Source organism: Neomonachus schauinslandi, chromosome 8, assembly GCF_002201575.2.
Source record: "Neomonachus schauinslandi chromosome 8, ASM220157v2, whole genome shotgun sequence".
In the NCBI taxonomy this organism is placed as follows: Eukaryota; Metazoa; Chordata; class Mammalia; order Carnivora; family Phocidae; genus Neomonachus; species Neomonachus schauinslandi.
Window position 1 is genome coordinate 2,526,501 of NC_058410.1, and position 21,460 is coordinate 2,547,960.

General features: G+C 53.1%; 1 protein-coding gene across 2 annotated transcripts; it reads left to right on the plus strand.

Moving 5' to 3' along the window:
- The first annotated feature begins 1,987 nt into the window (after positions 1-1,987).
- RNASET2 (ribonuclease T2) lies at positions 1,988-21,138 on the plus strand. 2 transcript variants are annotated; one of them, XM_021693525.1, is made up of 11 exons: positions 2,001-2,117; positions 2,365-2,534; positions 2,768-2,785; positions 4,746-4,806; positions 6,479-6,534; positions 7,866-7,923; positions 10,704-10,771; positions 14,266-14,379; positions 17,623-17,668; positions 19,309-19,383; positions 20,691-21,138. In XM_021693525.1, exons 2-11 carry the CDS (start codon positions 2,446-2,448, stop codon positions 20,865-20,867), a joined length of 762 nt encoding a protein of 253 aa, XP_021549200.1. In that variant the 5' UTR covers positions 2,001-2,117; positions 2,365-2,445; the 3' UTR covers positions 20,868-21,138. The 2 variants fall into 2 exon arrangements, with proteins under 2 accessions (XP_021549201.1, XP_021549200.1); XM_021693526.1 differs by lacking the exon at positions 2,768-2,785 and having other exon boundaries at positions 1,988-2,117.
- The last annotated feature ends 322 nt before the right edge of the window (positions 21,139-21,460 follow it).

Consider the following 21,460-nt stretch of genomic DNA (forward strand, 5'->3'; position numbering starts at 1 on the left):
GTTCCTTCAGCCTGGGTCCCAGAGTGAAGAAGGCCAGGGGCTGCAGCTGCCCCTGACCTCCAGCCAGCATGGAGTGAGCAAAGGTCAACCCCAGTTGGGGTAGTTAGTGAGCCACTGAGGTATGGGGACTCTTTGTCATTGCAGCATAACCTGGCGAAACTGACTTGGGAATGAGAAACCAGAAGGAGCGAAATCGACAGGAAGCCGGTCAATAAAAGTATCTTAGTCTTCGAGGCATCAGCAATGACTTAAGGATGGTCTGTTCATAGAAACGGCCGTTGCCATCTGTCCCTGCCTCCTGTGCACCTGCTTCTGCATGAGCTGACTCCACTTCTTAAACCTCACAACTGGCCCCTGAATATGCTGTCTTGTGGGAGCTGTTAATACCACCCTCCGGTTCCTCCCGGTTCCTGCAAGCTGGAGCCACCTGTGCTTGTCCCCGTGACAGAGCCTCTACTCAGTGTCAAGGAAAAACCGAGTTTCCCCATGGAGCGAAAAACCCAGTTCTTCCCGTCTGTGTGTCCCTTCCCTGTGAGTCTCTCTTCCTACTGCCACATAACACCCCACTTCTGGTCACCACAGGCATGGGGCGTTTTCCTGGTAGCTGGTTCCTACAATTTAACTCAATTCTGACACTACCTGGAATTAGCATCGGACCCCACAGGTAAGGGGTCAGTCTAGAGGGAAAAACAGACTTTACAGGATAATCACACACTTATTCAAACAGCGGTAAGTACTATGCGGACACCACCCAGGAGAACATATTACCTGTGCACCTGATCCTTAGATGGTCCTGGATGACAAAGGACCCTGAGGAAGCCATGTCCTTACTCGGAAGGTAAATATGATTGGCGTTAACCAGGTTGGAAGGGTGTGGGGTGGGCACTGGTGGGAGCAGAGTCACCTCGGTAGTGACAATGGCTGGGGAACTGAACAGACCAGCATTGCGGGGGGAGCCAGGGCCTCTGGAACGGGTGTGCACCCTGGTCCTGCACAAGAGACCCAGGCAGTGAAGGTTGTCAGGGCAGCAGAAAAACCAAGGGGACAAGACATTCTTCGCAGTTGGGAGGTCTTGGGCAATCCGTGAGGGTATAGTTTCTAAGGACCCAGAAGGAGGGACTGTGAAGGCCAGCGCAGTAGGTGGTGGAGGATGAAGGAGAGTGACTTTAGCGACTGCTTTGACAGATCTGCGCCCGCCCCTCGCCCCACGCCCCCTTGTTCTTAGGCCCAGGGACATTCGTTTGCTGCCACGGCTTTGCTTTTCCGTTGGACGGTCCTGAAAGAAGGCTGATGGCCCTCGGAGGGCGAGGGGGCAGCTTCCGCTGTGATATCCAGCTGTGCTCTCCAGTTTCTGTGAAGTGCTGCACACAGTAGGGACCTGTGAATGGAGCAGAGCCGAACACAGTTACGTGGGGCTAGTGTAGGGGCGTGCTTCGTGCTCTTGGAACTGAACACACATGACCTCCATGAAGGTCACAGGCTGCCTCCCTAACGGGCCCTGTGGCAGGAAGGGCAGGGGTCCTGAGGGAACAGTCGCGCCCCAGCCCCTTTAAGACTTCAGCAGGGCCCTAGAGGGCCACCTTCTCTGCGGCTGGACTTGCGAGGCCCTGGAAGCCGGTCCTGAGCGCACCTGTCACGGGCTCTGCGCGGAACGGCCCGGAGGAGGCCCTGCCCCGCGGGATCCCAGGCGATTCAACTCCGCGAGGAAGGGCCAGGGGACACAGAGAACATCACAGAAGGCAGGCCCGGGACGGGAGCTAGGCTGAAAGAGGAGCCTCCTCGGGGAGACAAACAGGAGAAGGGCGAAGGGCGAAGAGCCAAGGGCCGGGATCAGGGGCGTGCCCGCCTACGGGGGCGTGTCCTGGCGGCGGGGCGCCAGGGGGCGTGTCTGCCGGGCCGGGGGCGTGCCCGCCTACGGGGGCGTGTCCTGGCGGCGGGGCGTCAGGGGGCGTGTCTGCCGGGCCGGGGGCGTGCCCGCCTACGGAGGCCTGAACAGGGCTGGCCGCCCAGGGGCGGAAACGCGCAGGTCCTGGAAGCCGGGCGGTGTCACCTGCGAGGTCGCGGCTGGGGTCGCGGTGCGGCGTTGGCAGGGACGCGTGCACGCCTGGGGGGCCCGGGTGAGGCGGGGGCCCTGGCAGGGGCCCCCTCGTGACGGCGGGTTTGGGGGCGCGCCGGGGCCCCGTCCGGACGGCGGGCTGGGGGAGGGGCCGGGGCCCCCTCGGGACGGCGGGCTGGGAAGGGGGTCCCCTCGGGACGGCGGGCTCTGGGGGGCGCCGGGGCCCCCTCGGGACGGCGGACGCCTTGGGGGTGGAGTCGGCCGCCGGCGGGTCAGAGGTGGGCGTCAGGAATTCTGTCCATTTTCAGGGAAGCGCAGGGCCTGGCGCCGGATATTTAAGAGCTGAGCATTTGTGCACGTGAGCGTGTAGTCCTCGGGTGAGGGGCACGATGAAGCCTGCAGCCCCCCACGGCCTGCTGCTGAGCTCCCTCTGCCTGGCGCTGTGCTGCCTGGGCGGCGCGCGCGGGTCCCGGAGGAGGTGAGCCCGGGACCTCTGGGAGTGGGTGGGGCGGCTCTGAGCTTCCGCAGGGGCCGGGGGCCTGGGGTCGGGTCGAGGCGCCGGCAGGTGCTCTGACACCCTCCGACATTGTAGACGCGCACTTTTGGGTTAGGTTCCAGTGCAACGTCGGGGATATGGTGCTGGTTCCTCTTTTTAAGTTTCTTACGCAGGCTCTTCATCCCCCTGCCTTCCCCTTCCTCCTTTTCATTCAGGGTTGCAGCTGATCCGGGGTAAACAGGCCGTTTTGTGGAGGATTCTTGTTGCACGTTTGTAGAGGAAACCAAATTTTGAGCACCAGATTTTAATTTTTTCTTCTATTTATTTTGGGTAATGATTTCGTATTTAATAAAAGCTTTCGTACTTACACGGTAGGTGAGGGCAAAGGTGGGTTTTACTTTTTAATTAAGTGTCATTGCTGTTTTATCATCTACTTGAAAAGGTAACATTGTATTTCGGCTTTCCCCAGGAAGCCTATTTTTTGAAAAAGAGCTACGTTCATTAATGGATTAGTTTTTGCTGTCAGGTTAAGAGTATATCATTGGAGAGGTAGTATGGGGTACTGGTTGAGTACCAGCCGCTGGTTCATCCAGATGTGTGACCCTGGAGCTCCCTGTGTGGCTTTGCTCATCCGTCAAGTGGACATAACAACAGCACCTGCCTCCTAAGTGTTGATTCGAGGCGAGGCAGAATGTGCTTAGAATCATGTCTGGCCAGTAGCAGTCAGTAAATGTCGGATAAAGACCTGACCCTGTAATATGTGGTCCCCGCCACCCCCATCCCTGCACTGATGTAGTTGGACAACCACAGTGAGTGAGGCATGGTCTGGAGAAAATGCGGCTGATTCAACCCTCCAGGACTTAAGGGGTCCGAAGGTGTTTTCCCAAGTGCTGGCTGGGTGGACCATTTGGTGACTGTCCTCTCTTCCTTTGCCTGGTGGCCTTTCTCTTCAGAACAGCTTCTGCACTGCCTTCAGGGGAGGCTTCTCTACACCCCCGCCGCTCTTGCCTGCCTTGTGTGTGGCCCTTGTCTCGTAGGCCTTCTGAGTCTTGATAGAGTCCTGGTAAACAGCATACTGGGGTCTCCCTCCCTGGCCCTAACTTGATCCTGTAGTGTCAGTTTCCACCTAAACGAGGGTTTTGCACCCAGAAAAAAGCAGCTTCTGACATTTGTCTCAGCTCTAGTTCTCATGCTGCAGCTTATCTTTTTCTTTTATACTGAGTGCAACTTACAACTAAGTTTGTGTAACATCCGAATTGTGATTCTGTACTTATTCAGCAGGACTCACCTCTTTACAGAAACCAATGTGTGAGCACTTGGTCCTGTTTTACTTTTGAGTCATTCCTTCTAAAATCTAATTTATCCTGAATTAAGTGTCTGTTTGAGTGAAGTCCCTTTGTGGCCGCTGACGTTTCCCATCTGTAGAGTGTTTTCACCAGCTATCCTTCCTGCTTCGACCTGTTTGCAGACATAGCTCCACCCCCCCTCACCTGGAGGTCCGAGAGCCAGGGGGTTTCCGGGCGTGTGGGTCATTGCGGGCATGGCCATGCTCCAGACCGAGTCTGAGGGAGCACCGTGGGGCCAAGCACCTGCACCTTCACACTGAGGGGTGTAGAGCACTAAGCAGCCCAAACTTGAGGTCATGTTTTGTTGCCCAATGAACCACAAAAAAATTCAGGTTTGAGGGCCTTATGGGTTTCACAAATGTGGCTAAGGGATAACAATGCTTCTGTTTCTACACTCACGACCAACCCTAGGAGGAAGGCACTTCAGGGCTCCTTCCCTCTGCCTCCTGGCCTCTGCCCCCATCTTTAGTGAGGCCTTCCTGGGCCTTCTGGCCTAAAATTTCAGTTCCTGTCCCCCCTGCTGACATGCCTGTCCTCTTGCTTACTTATATTCTTTGTCACTTGTCACTGTGGGGCACCATGTGTGTTCTCTTAGCTACCGTGGTCACTGTCTCCTTCCCTGGCACGCGTGCTTCAAGAGGGTAGGGACCGGGTCCCTCCGGACAGTGCCCCCATCCCGTGGTAGTGCCTGGGGACCAGGTCCCTCATTCATAGCGTGGCCCCATCCCACAGTAGCGCCTGGCCCTTGACAGTCACTCCGTGTTTGTTGAATGCATGATGGTGTAAATGGATGGATGAATTTTTCTTTAAACAGTTCTTGAAACATAAGTTCCTTGTGTTTTAACAGTGACAACCATCAGTGGAAAAAGCTAATTATGGTTCACCACTGGCCTGTAACAGTGTGCAAGGTGAGTTTTCCTGCTTCGACTGGCCCCGTTCGTGCATAGTGGGTTTCTGTGTCCACGTCTGCTCTCGGGCTGGCCTGTCATTCGTAGCCGTGTCTCGCTTCTGCTGTGAGGCTGCTCTCTCTGGGCCGAGGTTCCTAAACTGCACACTGCACTGTCTCCTTCGCCTCTCGTGCTGTTGCTGTGCTCTGGCTCGAGTAGTGTTGGAGGGCGGAGAATGGAGCAGTGGTGACCAGCTTTGAGTGCGGTTGGAGATCTAGCTCTCCACCCTGGCGGTGGGGCATCGCGGGAGCCCTGGGTCCTGTGGGCAGGGCCGGTGTAGAGAGCTCCCGTGCTGGGTAACACCAGAAGATCTGCCTGGGGGCACAGAGCAAGGTCATTTGGTGGCTGAGGTGTTCCTGTGACAAAATGTGGGTGTGTTCTTGTGCACTGAAATGCATTCCTACCTTGAAGCTTCAGACATGAGATTTTAAAAAAAGTCTTCTGCCGGTGAAACGTCATTGTTAGGGAATTAATTTCACTACAGGGTGCCCATGACAAGGGGTCCCTGTACTGTGGCCCTGGTGTCATCCCGGGCAGTGGGGCTGTCTCCGGGCTTGTTCCCCGCATGAGTGACGTAGGTGTTATAGGGTGCAGTGGCTGGTCTGTCTTTCTCCACGGTCCTCGGTGCTCTGCACGGGCCTCAGGCACATGCCGGGGACTGACAGGTACTAGCTGCCCCTGGGTCTCAGTCATCCCCTTAAAGGCTCATCTGAGACATTGGACATAGGGCCAACAGAAGACACCCCCCACTGCCCTGGCCGTGGGTCCTGACCTTGCTCTTTACCAGCCGGGCACCTGCGGGAAGTGGGCCCCCTGCTTGGACTGTGCTTTCCTGAGGGATGAACCTGGGGTGTCGGGAGAGGTGAAGTATACGCCCCCCGCTCTGATCCTGCACTTTGTTGTCCTGCTCTTCTGCCCTCTCGGTCTGTGGCAGGTACCTTTCATGCCCCCCTCGTGCCAGTCTCCTAAACCAGAGCCTCCCTAATTTCCAGACCAACCTGGGGCAGAGCTGCCTCTCCACAGAGGGTGATCCCCACAGGAAAGGCTTGAAAATCTGCCTGGAGCCTCACTTGTTCCTCACCAGACACCCACACCCGCTTTTCATGGGTTTATTCCCCGCGGGCGCATTGGTCCCATAGCTGATACATTTCTTGATGGTTGTTTTGGAAGAACTCCCCAATTTAGCTAAAAAATTTGGAAGTCCCTAAAGAGTATGCTACTGAGCTTTTATCTCCGTGAGTTTATCTTTATTGTCCTATCCTCACCTTGGCGTTTTCGCTCCAGAGCACTCGCACTCACGTTTATATTCTGTAACGTTCACACTTACTGTATCACTAACACATCCAGACCTGGCGCCTGAACCAGCTCATTTCACGGGTGCTGTGAGCCCTCAAACATTTATTTTTGATTACACGATAAGAAAATTAATGGGCAAATAGGTGTGTTTCCATCAGATTGACTTAATTTGAGAACATATAAAAAAAGACAAAACTCAGTTTTTAATTGGTTATGTAATTGAGGACTGGGCCACTCCTTCCAGACGGAGCGCCCGCCCCCACGTAGCTCCTCTGGGCTGGAAGCCGCAGTAAATAAACAACGGAACCGTGATGTGCTGTCTGTCTTTCCTCTGCAGGAGGTTGAGAACGACTGCAGAGACCCTCCGGATTACTGGACCATCCACGGATTATGGCAAGCCCTAGCGCCGTTCACGTTTAAACAGGAAAAAACTAGCCAACCCAAAAGTAGATTGAGGCTGGTCCTAAGAGTTACCCTAGTGATTTTTGTTAGGAGTTTATTCAGTGGACCAAATCCTTATTTAAAATATCTTCACTGTTTGTACAATAACCCTAATTTTGTTGTGGCTTAGTTCTGTTTTGGTGGAACAGGGATGATCCGGCTTACATCTGCTGGTAGGGACTCTGGGTCCAGGCTGGGGTCACTAAATGTAACCCTCTCATTTTATCCTTCTTTGGGGGCAATAAGTAGATGCATAAAAATAAGTAAGTGCGTGTGCATTGTACACGCGTGTATGTGTCTCCATCGTACACGGATACCCGAGTTCATCGTTCAGGTTTTGCCTGCATTTTGTGTAGTTTATTCTTCCCTCTTTGTGCGTGTGTTTATCGTGTTTAACTGTGCCCATGAGTCAGCCTGTCAAAGAGATGCCCTTGCCCAGCTGCTCCCGTGGGGGGAGGGGCCCTTCTGGCCTTTGCCGGTACGTGCTTGTTCCTCAGGAACGGGGTTCTGTGAGCAGCAAATTAGACTGCGGCCCGGGGACCCGGCTCCAGCCCCTCCTTTGCCACAGACTTGTCAGTGATCCCACACTGCAGTCTCGGGGAGCGAGCTTCCTCGGGTCGTGCTCATGTTCCTGCCGCTTCACTTGTAGCTGGGAGGACGGTGCACCATGTGCCCCCATCCCGGCAGGGAGCTGCTCTGGTTTCGGGGTGCTGGGCCAGCCTGTTGACACTGGAGACATGTTGGGGGTCTAGGAAGTAGATTCGGTGGCCTGGTGAACTCAGCTGCATCTGAAGACCGGGAGTTGACACGTCCAGAATTAGACGTGGGGAAGTAGGGAGGAGATCCGTGCTTGGGATTTTAGGAAGCTGTGCTAGCTGAGCCTGGGTCATCGGCAGGCAGTCTGAGCACCGTCTGCATGCTGCGTCATTGAGCCTCATCCTCCTGTAAAGAGAGGGAGTCGCGCCGCGGCCCGTGGGCATGGAGATTGGCAGAGGGCAGAGACTTCAGGACCCGGCCTGACTCCCGAGCTCCCCCGACCGGCTTGTTTCGTTTGCTTCCGGGGAGGGAGTCGTCGTGTGCCTTGCTCCTGGGCGGATTTTTTGACTGCCCCTACCTGAGTGTTCTTTGTTAAGTGACTCACACGGCCTTAGCATGTCTCTGCCTTTGCTCCCGCAGATGTTCCCGCAGACGCTCCCACAGACGTTAATGGAAGTGCTTCCTCCTGCATTGGGAGTTCATCTCAACCAAGACTAATTGCTGTTGTTTTTCATTTTAATTTCAAGGCCCGATAAAGCAGAAGAATGTAATGGATCATGGCCCTTTAATTTAGAAGAGATTAAGGTAACACTGTTCATTTTGTCGCTACGGCAGATACCGCGCTCAGTTAACTCCTCAGAAGTGCACCTTCAAAGGCATGCTTTCAAATGAGGAATCACGATCGTATTCACCAGGATTCAACCCCTGGCACTTTTTCCGGATTTATGCATCCCTAAAACAATCCCACACATTAAATCCAAACTAACCTTTCTCCCCTGCCCGGGGCCCACAGCACTAGAAGTGAATTGTGAAGTGACAGCAGACGAGGGTGAAGCCGACCCTGACTGCCCCCCGCCAGGCCACGTTAGTCCCGGGTCCCCTGTGCCTCCCGGTCAGCATTTCTAGACCTCTCTGGCTTGGAGGACAGGCACAGGGTACCACACCTGTCCTTTCTGGCTGTGGGCGGGTGGGTTTCCAGGTAGGGCCTGTGAGCAGAAAGGAAAGGGTGGGCCCTCCCAGCACAAAGGCCTGTGTTACCGAATAGCCCAAGGAGCGGCTTTTACCCGCAATGCTAGCAGACACTCTCTTGAGACACTTCGTTGTGCATGTAACCAGTCATCTGTCAGGTAACAAGTACCTGGACTTACAGGGTAGGGCCTCCCTGAAAACATGAGATGGCATCAGGATTTGCTAGAATGAGGGTCCTTCCCATGAATATATGGCCCCCAAAAGGGCAAGGCAGGAAGTTCCAAACCCTTCATATGTTCTAGTCCACGTGGTATTCTTTTCTCCTCTTTCCTTCCTGTAAGGGCCTTCACTGGCAGGAACCCAGAGGCCTGAGTCTGAGGACTGTCTGTAAGAATTATTAGTGTACCCCAAAGCCTGGCAACGTCTCATTCCTCAGACCCACGTCCCCCTTCCCAGACTCACTGCAGCTTGCCTAATACCGCGGGGGTGTTCCTGGTTAGAGTCTCGTGACCCGACAGTGGAATTACAGATTCACTGACAGTGTACCGAGTGCCTCTAGCTTTCCCGCCCGAGAGGGAAAGAGCCCGGATGCCGTGCTGGCTCGCATGAGAGCTGGTGTGGGGGACGGGCCAGGGCTGAAGAGCTGAGTAGGCAGAGGCCGTGGGAATGGAGAGCAAGAGGGGAGCCCAGAAGTCGAGGAACAGGGCTCGGTGACTAGCTGGTAGAGAAGCTTCCCGTGGGGCTCTGGGTATGGGCTTTGCTGGGGGTGTCCTCCTTCCTGACGGGGGCGCTGGCAGGGGAGCCGGGCTTTGGCGGGTGTGTGGTGGACAGTCAGCTTTGCACGTGTTGAGTTTGAAGTGCCCTGGAAACATCCCGGTGGGTTACGTGTGTCTGTCACAGGAGCGGTCTGGGCTAGAGATGAGCTTTGGTGTGATCAGTGCATAGGTGGTATGAAGCCCATAGGTGTGAACGTGGAGGGAGTGGGGAAGCAGGGCTGAGCCTGGAACAGATTGGGGGGGGCAGGGCATGTGACAAAACAGCCAGAGGAGGGGAGGGGGGAAGCCAGGAGAGGGGGGGTTCGGGAAGGAGCACTAACAGGGTTCGTAAAAGGAAGGCTGAAAATGCCCTTTCAGTTGAGCGGCCTGCTGGGCAAGGTGGGGAGGTGGCCGCAAGCCACTCTTTGTTCAAAACACTGCTGGGTTACTTGCTCTGTCCCAGAAAGCCCAGTTTAGCGTTGGTCCCCTACGAAAGTGGCCTACTCCCCCCTCCTGTGGAGCTGTTGGGAGCTGAAGCCGGAGTGTGGGACAGGTGCAAGACGGGGGCACATGGAGACAGTGAGGCCGACTGCTTCCTGGGAAGTTCGGCCGTGGGAGCGTGAGGACAAGGCTTACCAGGCAGGGGACGCAAGGGATGTCCAGTTGTCCGGTGACTGGCGGGTAGCGGGGGGTGGTGGCAAATAGGGGAAAGCGAGGTCACCCTGAGTTTGTTTAGACACTGTTTTAAGTGAACCTCATTTCTGGTCCAGTGGGTTTGTAGAAATTGAAAAGTAAACCCGAATGCTGTGCAGTTTAGGGCAACTATCTGTATCATACAGCGCACCCAGTCCAGATGAGCTCCTCTTGGGGGAAAGGAGAACCTGAGTTTTGTGGTGTGTGTTTTAATTAGTAGATGCTACTTTTTACAGCAGTCTCAGAAACCTAAAGCAGAAAAATTAAGTGGCAAGTGCAGAGTTCCCACGTATGTCCCCCGAACGCACAGACCATGTCCCCTGTGGTTGACACCTTGCATTCATGTGGTACGCTTGTCACAGGATGGATACTTCATCGCTAGCAGACACTGTGCCGTTCCCAGTAGGCTCGCTCTGTGTCACAGAGTCTTACGGGTTTTGACAGATACATAATGACGTGCATCCCCCGTTATACCATGCAGAGGCGTCTCACTGCCCTAAAATCCCTCGTTCTCCCACTATCCCCCTCCCTCCCCCAGCCCCTCACACCACTGACCCTTCACTGTCTCTGTACTCTTGTCTTTTCCAGAGTAGCACACATCGGGACTCACAGCCTTTTCAGATTGGCATCTTCCACTCAGTGATATGCATGGAAGGCTCTCCATGTCCTTTCATCGCTTGATGGCTGGTTTCTTGTTAGAGCTAACATTCCCTTGTCTGGGTGAACCACTGTGTGTTTACCCACTCCCCTCTGCATACTCCTATTTTCCAATGCACTTTCATGATTAGTCAGATTTCACTTTTATATGTGTTGTAAGAAATAATTTTACTCACCTGACTTATTGCTTAACAGAGGTCAATTCTTCTAATGTATTGGTTTATCAGATTTGCCTTCTAGGTTTTGAGTTGTTAGGTCCTACACAGATTTTTTTTTTTTTTTTATGCACAGGACCTTCTGCCCGAAATGAAGATGTACTGGCCTGATGTGATCCATCCACTAAATCACAGCCATTTCTGGTGAGTGCAGGAGAGCCATAGCCTCGGGGGGCACCGTGTGGGGCTGGGGCCGCGGGGACAGACCACGGGGCCACCCTTCTGAGGCGCAGATGTGTGAACCACCTTTTATTTGGGATGCCATTCTCAGGGCCTTTCTCCAATAGATAAAAAATGTGGGCGAGGGGCGCCCGGGTGACTCAGTCAGTTAAGCATCTGACTCTTGATCTCAGCTTAGGTCTTGATCTCAGGGTTGTGAGTTCGAGCTCTGTGTTGGGCTCTGTGCTGGGTATTTGAAAAAAAAAAAAAAAAATGCAGGCAAGTGGAATTTATAGAGTTGCTCCTAATCCACTATTTCATTCATCACTTTGTTTTAGACTCTCCTTTCCTGTGGTTTCACTAAGCGAAATACATGGGTACCTAAGGGGCAGTCGCTTCAACGCAGGCAGGAGAGAATGTTTCTTAAAAGACTTTGTGCTGTTGTCTCGAGATACATCAAGAAAGAAGAAGAGGCGCTTCAGAAGATCGCGGTCCCGTGCTACGACTTAGGGAGGACAGGGTGAGGTCCCACCTGCGGCTCGATCCGCAGAAACATCTTTAAGTGTAGTGGGAGCTGAGCCAAGGAGAAAAATGCTGTGTTTAACTCAAGATAGCTTTTTAAGTCATTGCTTTTGAAGAAGGTAAAATTAACGTTCATTTACATTATATTAACCGAAAATAATTATTATCTCTGCCTCGCCCCAGTGTGGCAGTTTATAGTTCACACTGCAGTTATTCAGATTTTGTCCAAAATGATTAATTCAATTTGGAAATATTTGTGTGTAGAACATTCAGGAAAGGAATTAAGTGTAGACGGAAGCTTTCTGAAACCATGGAGGGGCACTGGGTGCCTGTCCCCCGGGCTCCCTGGTGCTTAGGCCGACAAGTGTGGCAGGGGCGTGGCTCTGGGGTGCACCCCCCGGGTCTCTTCAACAGGAGAAGCACTCAGAGTTAGGGAGAGGAATGGCCCGGGTCTCCGACACATGTTCTGCACAGCTGCATTCCAGAGAACGCTTTCCCAGAACTTGACGCCCGAATGAGCTGGAGTGGGGGGATGGGGGAACGCAGGAGAAACCCTCTACAGCACTTCACAGTGCACGTAAAATGCCGAGTCTGTGCGAAGTATGCAAAGTATAGTTTCCACTTGTTCGGATGTGTTCCATGACACCATCAGTCAGATTGTTGTTGCCAGGTGACTTAACAATAAATCAACAAATACCCATAAAGAAGGCGGCCTGAGCTGGTCCTTGAACATGAAATCCAAGTAGTGCGGGCAGAGTACACATGTGTTTGTGCTCTCTAAAGGCAAAATGATACTTTTTCAGGTTGGATAGTAAGTAGCACATCTAAAAACTTTTGTTGTAAACTCAGAGGTGACTATCCCACTCTCCTTAGTATTTATGCTCCTGGAGCACCCAAGTACGGGGCCACCGTCACTGGCCCCCTGTGTGCGGTGTTGGGTCATGCTTCCCTGTTGCCCAAATTCCCTTTGCTGTGTGAGTTTCTATAGGGTCCTAGAGGCACTCGGGCCTGTCCACCTCGGCTTTGTCGTTGGCAGCTGGGGATGGAGGAGGGCTCCTGTCCGAAAACTGTCCTCTTTCATCCCAAATAGGAATCAAGTATGCAGAGTACACGGTCTTGGTATTACTTTATGCTCGAGATAATTCTCTAAGATTAAATCTATTCATAAAATTTGCCATATTGAAAAATACCTTGGACGGAGCCCCCTGCAAAGTAGGATTTCTGTTTGTTTTTTGATGCTTGTACAAAGAAGAATGAGAGTTGAGTGAGGTCCAGTTTGGCGAGCAGCCTCACTGGGAGGACAGCCTCACTGTCCTGGGCCTCGACATCCCAGAGGAGCCCCCACCTCTCATCCCGGAGGGCGGCCCCCGGGCCTGCTCGTGTGCCCTCCTGGCGGGTGAGAGGGCCACAGGATGGGCACCTCTGCCTGGTAACTGACCATTTCGTGTTAAATGCAAACTGTCCAATTCCAGGTGATGTGGGAGTCAATGTTGGATGTACGCTAACAATGCTCTAATAGATTCTGATCCTTAAGCTAAGCTTGATCCAAACGTAATAATAACTGACATTTATTGAATATTTCTTTTTTTTTTTTTTAAGATTTTATTTATTTATTTGAGAGAGAGACTGAGAGAGAGAGAGCATGAGAGGGGGGAGGGTCGGGAGGGTCAGAGGGAGAAGCAGACTCCCTGCCAAGCAGGGAGCCCGATGCAGGACTCGATCCGGGGACTCCAGGATCATGACCTGAGCCGAAGGCAGTCGTCCAACCAACTGAGCCACCCAGGCGCCCCAATTGAATATTTCTTATGTGCTGGGAATGGCACGAAGCTCTTCGCTCCGCCAGCACCCTGTACCACAGGTTCTAGAATGATTCCAGCTCCACAGAAACGAGGGCGTCTGTAATTTGGGTTCCATTTTCATCTAGTCGGAAAAAAACTCCTTTTTCTACTCTGTAGAAATAATTCACCCCAGAAACCATGGTAGATGAAGAAAGGTAGCTGTTCCCACGCCATTTTCTTGGGCTGGAGCGACTTGTCATTTAACACTGGCCCTGTGGACGAGCTTTACTGACGCATCAGTGTCCATTCAGATCACACTTCTATAAGACAGCATAGGACCCCTTCACGAATGCCCCTTCCATTTTCCCGCACTAACGATGGCTACCATCCGACTCAACAGCGTCCGCGAATGTGAAGGCGGCGCACCCCACGTTTGTGGGGTCTTGGGATGGCGCCGCAGCGCAGCTGGAGGGGCCCCGGCTGTGGAGTCCAGAGTGCCATTCGGGTGCAGACTCTGGGACTTCCTGGCTGAGTGGCCTCAGCAGGGTGGCTCGCTAGCCCCTCTGCCTCAGTTTCCCCATTTCTAAGCCAGCAGTATTGTTGCCTTGCAGAAGAATGTGAAATTTCCTAGTTAACTGCAATAAAACATGGGGAATTGTTATCAACAGTATTCTTCTCGAATCCATATTGCTGTTCGCGTGTTCTGTTAGAGTTCTGTCTGTGGGCGGATGAGGACACGTCGTGATGGGCGGAGGCGGAGATGGGGAGGGGGCCCGCGGCGTTTCTCTTCTCGGCTAGCTGCTGAGAAAGGACCGGTCGGCGTCCCTGTGAAGCAGAACACCCGGGCCCCGTGATGGCTGGGTGCCCGCCTGTGTGGGGGCGCTTTGTTTTCCTCAGCCGTGGTTCGTGCTGAGTCACTGAAGTGAGTTGTCCCTGACTGGCAGGGAGGGGCTGCAGGGAGATGGAGCACCCTCTGGAGACTGGACTCTGTCCCCTGGGGCCTCGTTCGCACGCGCAGGGGGCTCACGAGTCGTGCCCGTTGCACAGAAGGAATCTTAGCCTCCTTCTTCGTACAAGAAACAACGTGCGTGCGAATGTCCTGTCCTAGGTGTGAACTCTTCATTGTGGGTCTGTTTCATGACTTTTAACTGGAGACTGTTGATTAAAACGCTCTCCCAGGAAGCACGAGTGGGAGAAGCACGGCACCTGTGCTGCCCAAGTAGACGCCCTCAACTCGCAGAAGAAATACTTCGGTGGAAGCCTGGACCTGTACCGGGGGCTGGAGCTTAACAGGTAGGGGGTCTCCTGGGGCCTGGCCCTCCCAGGCCGTGCAACCGTCCTGAGGAATCCCAGCATCTCCCACCCAGCCTTGCAGGTCAGTCTGGGCCTCGGAGCATAGGGCCCTGTCTGGGCTCGGACGTCATCGGACGGTGAGTGGGCCCGAGGAAACAAGACTGACCAGGGCACACGTCTTTCAGCCGGGATTTCTTTTTTCCTTTTTTTTTTTTTTTTAAGATTTTATTTATTTATTTGACAGAGAGAGAGACAGCGAGAGCAGGAACACAAGCAGGGGGAGCGGGTGAGGGAGAAGCAGGCTTCCCGCCGAGCAGGGAGCCCGATGTGGGGCTCGATCCCAGGACCCCGGGATCATGACCTGAGCCGAAGGCAGACGCTTAACGACTGAGCCACCCAGGCGCCCTCAGCCGGGATTTCTGACGAAAGTCTATTGCATTAACGCGGCAGGTTTTGTAAAGACCGCGCATCACTAAGTGTTTGGATCGCTGCTCTAGTGTTTCTGGAACAAGCAGGACGAGGTGGTAGGCAGGGGTCCTCGGAGCCTAGAAATTACCCAGACCCAGAACTCGTAAAAACCCCCTCCAGGTGGCCCTGCTGAGGGCCAGGGCCCCACCTGCTCGTCCCGCCTGGCCGTGACTGAGAGCTGGGGCTGAGGTTGGCCGTCCACTGTCTGAGCATTTCTGGTGACCAGGTGTGTGGGCAATTCTTGCTTTTCTTCATTTAAGTGGTCACATAATAAACCTGTGACCTTGTTTTAAAGACCAGGGCAGGAAATTAGATGGTTTGCTTTAGTTAGAAGAAGCCAGAATCCTATCAAGTGCCTTTGCTAGTCACCTGTGTTTAAGCTTGTGAACCACATCTGCTTAGAAGATGCGCAGGCCCGCATCCGTTCTCTGCACATGCGCTCTACTGCCCCGGCCTACAGAGGCGCAGCCGGCCCCCCCCCCCCCCGCCCGTGTCACTGGGATCCGGGTGGGGAGGGGCGAGCGCCCCGGGGGAGGACAAGACTGCCTGAACTACGCCCTGCAGAGGAGGCCTCAGAGCCACGTGTCCCTGGATCCTGCGGCTGCCACTGGCCCGTTGTGCACCGTGTAGGTTCTGCGTCTCCGTGCCGGAAGGTGACGGAGGGGTCCCCGCAGGTTCCCACGCCTTCCTGCTCTCGGACCGCAGGACTGAGGACCGCCGCCCGGGGGGTACACACCAGCCGGCGTCCCGGCTCCCGCGTGCCGGGCTTCTCTGCAGCTCTTCTCACAGCAAGAGCAAGACCTTTGGGAACATTTCCTCACCCCAGAAGTGTAGCTGATACCTAGTCCGGACATCCTGGTGAGGGTTGCCTGGGAGAGTTTCCACAGTGCAGAGTGGCGGAGCGGGGTCCACTCGCGGGCCGTCTGCAGAGAGGAGGCTGCCCCAGGTTTTCCTGACGCCTGAGCGGCGCGAGGTCCAGCTCACTGCCCAGGCCCGGTTCTGCTCAATCAGGAAAAAGGCAGTGAATGGGGACTGCTGAAAGGCTTTATATAAAACATCTCAATAATTCATCCTTTCATCTGACAACTGTTTAGGAAGCACCTCCTGCTTACACTTTCTGAATGTCTGTAGCTCTCTGTGCGCACGTGGGTGCAGGATCCCCAGAGCTGGGGTCACTGCAGCTCGGGCAAGGCCATCACCACTGCTGGGGGCGCCTAATTATTCCTCTTGCAGAAACGTGCGCTCTGGGCCTGCTGAGCACAATGCTCTGCGGGGGTATGAGGTCTATTAGACTACCTGGGAATAGGGTTGTAGAGAAAGTATATTCCTTCCCCGTTCCTCCAAGGAAAATCTAAAATCTCAGTGCTCACAAAATTAGCAAGTGAAAACATAAGATCCCTTGTATTTTTCTCTATGTTATAAACCCTTACCACAGATTATCTTTTTCTCAGAGGGAAGCCTGTCATGTTATCATAAACTAGCAGTGTTCTATTCACTTTATAATATGAAGGTAGCAAACCTGAAAAATGCAAAGTATCGTGAACCGAAGATCTTGGATAACCCACAGACACGGGCCAGGGAATTAATGCCAATCTAATCTTAACACCATAGAAAATATTATAGACTAATCTGGGCTGAATGCCAGGCTTCCCCAAATATTTCTCATTCTCTGCCTCACTTCTTGGTGACCTGACTCTCGGGCTCTTCAGCAACACTGCCCAGTAGAAAAATAATGCAAACCATATACGTAACTTAAAATTTCCTAGTACCTCATTAAAAATAGCAAAAAGAAACCAGTGAAATTGATTTTATATTATTTAATCCAATGTATCCAAAATAGTGCAACTTGAAATAAATATTTAAAATGTGCAAAGTTTTGCATTTCTAGAGCCAGAGCTTTTGAAATCTGGTGTTTACGCTGTGCAGATAGCATGAGGACAGGCCGTGGGCACGTTTATTTCTAGGCTCCGAGGACCCTTGTCCACCACCTCCTCCTGCCTGGGCCAGGAGTGCTACAGCGGAGACCCAGACACTTGGTGGTGTGCTGTCTTTACAAACACTGTCTTGTTAACACAATATATACTGTTGCCAGAAATCACGGCTGGAGGAGGCATGTCCTGGTCAGTCCGGTTTTCCTCGGGCAGACTCATCTGACGATGTCCGTGTCCAGAGAGGCAGCCCGGGTCTCACGTCTGCTCCGGGTGGTCATAGCCCCAATAATCCAGGGAGACGTGATGGAGGCTCGAGTGTTGTTTTGGGACTTTTAATCTGAGAATTGTTTATATTGTGCTCCATCATTTAACAGGTAAGTTAGTCATATGGTATTTTGATGGGATAGCTGGTCAAAACCATATGCTTTAGGGAATGATTCAAGTCTGTGGGTGTTGAATGTATTTAAAGATTTGACCAAGTGTGGTTTTCTAGGATAAGCCTGGAATCCAAAATCAGTTGCTAACTATCTTTTGAAGCATGCTTGGCAAATAGGTGGTAATGTGTGTGCCAACTCCAGTGGGTACGGGCCATCTGGCCACTGTTGAGAAGGGTCCGGGTGCTGGAGAGAGATCCGCAGTGGGTGCGCTGTGGGGAGGGGTGGTCAGGGAAGCCCGAGTCCCATTTATGTGTTGTCCTTGCTCACAGATTTATTGCTGAAAGCAATAGAAAATAAGTACTTTCTTTTAAGAGTATCTTCATTTTTATTAAGAAATATATTTTAAAAGAACAAGAAAGGAAAATGTATGGTATTATACAGCTAATTTTTTTTAATTTAAATTTTAGCATGCTCCAAAAATTGGGAATAAAGCCATCTATCAATTACTACCAGGTAAGTCTTGCTTTCAGCTTCGTAACCGAATGTATGTCTGCCACCTGAGGACACCTAGCATCCCACCCACGGTAGAGTGTCTGCAGCCTGAGCACCGCACTTGGGTTTTAAAGTGACTCGAACAAGCCCTCTCCTATTTGACTATTACGTTTCCAAATAGGCTTTATTTATATCTTGTTTCCCAGTGCACATTGTGATCTGAAAGCTGTGTAAACCTTGAAGCCGAGGTTCATGGTCCCTCGGTGAGAAGCGTGTTCCAGGCTCGCACAGGGCAGGGGAATAAGTGGTTTGAAAAGCACATTCCAGGGCGCCTGGGTGGCTCAGTTGGTTAAGCGACTGCCTTCGGCTCAGGTCATGATCCTGGAGTCCCGGGATCGAGTCCCGCATCGGGCTCCCTGCTCAGCGGGGAGTCTGCTTCTCCCTCTGACCCTCCCCCATCTCGTGCTCTCTCTTTCTGTCTCATTCTCTCTCTCAAATAAATAAAATCTTTAAAAAAAAAAAAAAGCACATTCCATTTTATAGTATTTTGTTTGCGGAAGACGCATAAGATTTTTGTTTTCATGATAAAACTACAGAAATTTAAACAGACCAGATCTTACTGTCTGGTAAGCATATGCAAAAGATAACTGTTTTCCACCCAGGATAGCCTGTTTTCATAAAGGGAGTCTTACTGGCTCACGGCCCGGCGGGTTCCTTTACTGTCCCCCATGGTCACCCTCCGTGGGCAGGTGTCCCACGGAGAGACACTGAGTGACCCTCGGAGCCTGAAGTACTTCCCCTGGTCCTTCCCACAGTAAGCTTGCTGACTCCTGCGTTAGGGAACTGATGTGTTCTCTACGTAAACTGATTTGATCTCCTGGGATTAAAAAAAGATTAAAGTTACTGATTTTAGCAATCCCTGGTTTCCAGGCTCCTGGCTGCACACCGAGCTGTCATTTAGGTCTCCTGACTGTGAAATCAGTCGGCATTTCTGCTGCGCTCTAGGACATCTGTGCTCCACCCTGTAGCCGGTTTCCGCTTGATCTTGATCTTGATCGGATCTTGATCTTCCGCTTAATGTCCCGCCTGCAGCGAGAGTGGGGCTGGGAGGGAACAGTGACCCAGGGGAGACAGTGTCAGCTGCCCCAGGAGAGAGAGGGTTTGCAGGGCCCCCTCGGTCCTCGGGGTTCATGTTCAAGCAGGTAGGGGGACTGTGTTTACATTTTTGCCCAGAATGTGTCTATCAGAGAACGGATTTCAATGACAGTAAAAGCACCAAGGACAACTAATGTCTTGGGCTCCCTGTCTGTGCCGCAGGCACTTTGTTAGGTTCGGAAGCAGCAAGATGTGAGCTCAGACAGGAGTCCTGGCCCGTGAAAGTTGGTCTGATCTATTGCACGCAGCACCTACGTTCTGGGTGTGGACAGAAGCTCAGGGCAGGGGGGAGAGTGGAGACTGTGGAGCACATGTGGGGGCCACTGTGGTCTGAGGGTGGAGCCCAGGTGGCTGGCGGCCTGTCCCCGGGGTCTCGTCTTCGAGCCCGGAGTGCCAGGAGGACTGTGCCCTGGGGTCTGCTGTGTCCGGAGTATCCCGTGTGCGTGGGGTGGGCCCCTTACACCGCCTCTGCCCGAGTATTTCTAATGCATTTTATCTCATTTCAGATTTCAGATATTAAAGACGCCCTTGCCAGCATATACGGAGTCGTACCTAAAGTCCAGTGTCTTCCACCGAAACAGGTCAGAGGTGCTATGCTATGTTTTGTTGCTCTTTGTCTTTATCGAGAAGACAGGTTAATGTTGTCAGCATCTGTGTGCTCACCATGGAGTTCCCAGGGGCAGAGATGCGTGTGTGCGCGTGTGTGTGGGAGTGTGTGCATACAGGTAATGCTGTGTGCACTTTAAAATCGCAGACGGTTAGACACGGATCCGAAGGGACACATGCGTCCCTGTTCACAGCGGCATCATCTACAATAGCCAAACTGTGGCAGCAGCCCAGGTGTCCACCGACTAATGCGTGGATGAAGATGTGGTGTATACACAATGGAATGTTGCTCAGCCATAGAAACGAATGAGATCTTGTCATTTGCAACAACATGGATGGAGCTGGAGAGTATGATGCTAAGTGAAATAAGGCAGTCAGAGAAAGACGAATACCATATAATTTCACTCATATGTGGAACAAGCAAAGGAAAAACAGAGAAACAAACCAAGAAACAGACTCTTGACTCTAGAGAACACACTGCTGGTCACCAGAGGGGAGGGGGGTGGGGGGATGGGGGGCTAGGTGATGGGGCTGAGGAGGGCACTTGTGATGAGCACCGGCTGTTGATGGAAGTGATAAATCACTGTATTGCACATCGAAACATATATGACACTGTACGTTAACTGTACTGGAATTAAAAAAAAAATTACACACACACACACACACATTGTTCTTCGATGCCATGCTCGAATAGGGTTTGTTTTCTTGAGACTTCTCCCCGACAAGAACACACGGGCTCTGGCAGGGACGGTGAAGGAGGCGGGTGTACGAAACATTTCTAAGTTAGGGATTTTCTCAGGCTTTCCATTGTTAGTCTTAGTCATTTTAACCGTAGATACTTGTCTAGTGTGTACAGGGCCTGTAGTTTCTTTTGTCAGCTTCGATAAAGACTTAAATTCTTTGAGCAATAGGGTCCTTTGACCCATTTATTCTGGTGCTCGCTTCGGCAGCACATATACTAAAATTGGAATGACCCATTTATTCTGCAAAATGTCTCCCGATGCCGTGATGCATATGCCGTGCACAGAGGTGCATGTTCCTCAGGTTCAAGCGGTGTCCCCTCCCCCAGGCCACCAGGCTGGCAGGGGGACATCTGGGTGGGGACCGGGCGGCGAGCCCTGCAGCCCCCTGCCGGTCGCTGCTGGACAGAGTGGGGGGCCCCCGCTCGTTGCTGGCCCCTGGAGTCCCCCCTTGTGTCTTCAGAGTCTGAGACTTGATGACCGCAGAACAGGCAATCCTCCGAGATCCAAATTCTCAGACGCCCCTCATTTTCTGTGTTTAGGGTGAGGAGGTGCAGACGATCGGTCAGATCGAACTGTGCTTCACCAAGGAGCTGCGGCTACGGAACTGCACGGAGCCGGGGGAGCCCGGGGGGCCCAGGGGGGCCGGGGGCCCGGGGCTGGAGGTCTGCGAGGACGGCCCGGCCTTCTACCCGCCGCCACAGCAGACGGCTCCCTGACGCCCACAGGCCACGGGGATGTTTTGAAAAGCTGGAGAGATGCACAAAGCGCTGCCTGTCAGAAAGCGGCTGCCAAGTGGAACGTTGCGTCTGCAAGCGTCTCTGCTGCAAGGTGTTCGGTTTTGCGTTTCCCTTCACGCCCGTGTGCTGACGCTGTACCTGTAAATCTGGGCTGAATATGGGTGCAGCAGGAGAAAGGAAGCCTCCCACGCCTCGGTAGAGGCTTTGTGGTTGGAATAAAGGATACAGATTTTCTTTCCTTCTCCCTTATTGAGCTCTTTGGCGCCCTGGGCTCGGCAGGCCCCTTGGAGGTGGGCACACGGTGGGGATTCAGAGCGGCTCGCCTGCCCCTCCAAGCAGGTGGCCTCCTTGGCGTGGGGGTCGCGCGGGGCCTGTTCTCAGGCCGGGATCAGGCCAGTGGCGGGTGGTCGTCTCACCTCCTAGCTCGGAACGTGTTCACCCGCGTCCCTTTGGTGGCCTGGCGCAGGCAGGGGAGATGCTCCAGGGGGCTGCAGGGGACCTGCCAGCCAGCATCCCCACCCAGTCAGGGGCTGCACAACCTCAGCCCAGACCCTGTTTGGGTTCCTTTCTGA

What these genes read in the sequence shown, in the direction of transcription:
- RNASET2 (XM_021693525.1), top strand. Translation starts at nt 2,446, where the DNA reads ATGAAGCCTGCAGCCCCCCACGGCCTGCTGCTGAGCTCCCTCTGCCTG. An exon ending in TGGACCATCCACGGATTATG is followed by an intron (nt 6,535 to 7,865) that starts GCAAGCCCTAGC and finishes TTTAATTTCAAG; the next exon opens with GCCCGATAAAGCAGAAGAAT. An exon ending in CGGGGGCTGGAGCTTAACAG is followed by an intron (nt 14,380 to 17,622) that starts GTAGGGGGTCTC and finishes TTTAAATTTTAG; the next exon opens with CATGCTCCAAAAATTGGGAA.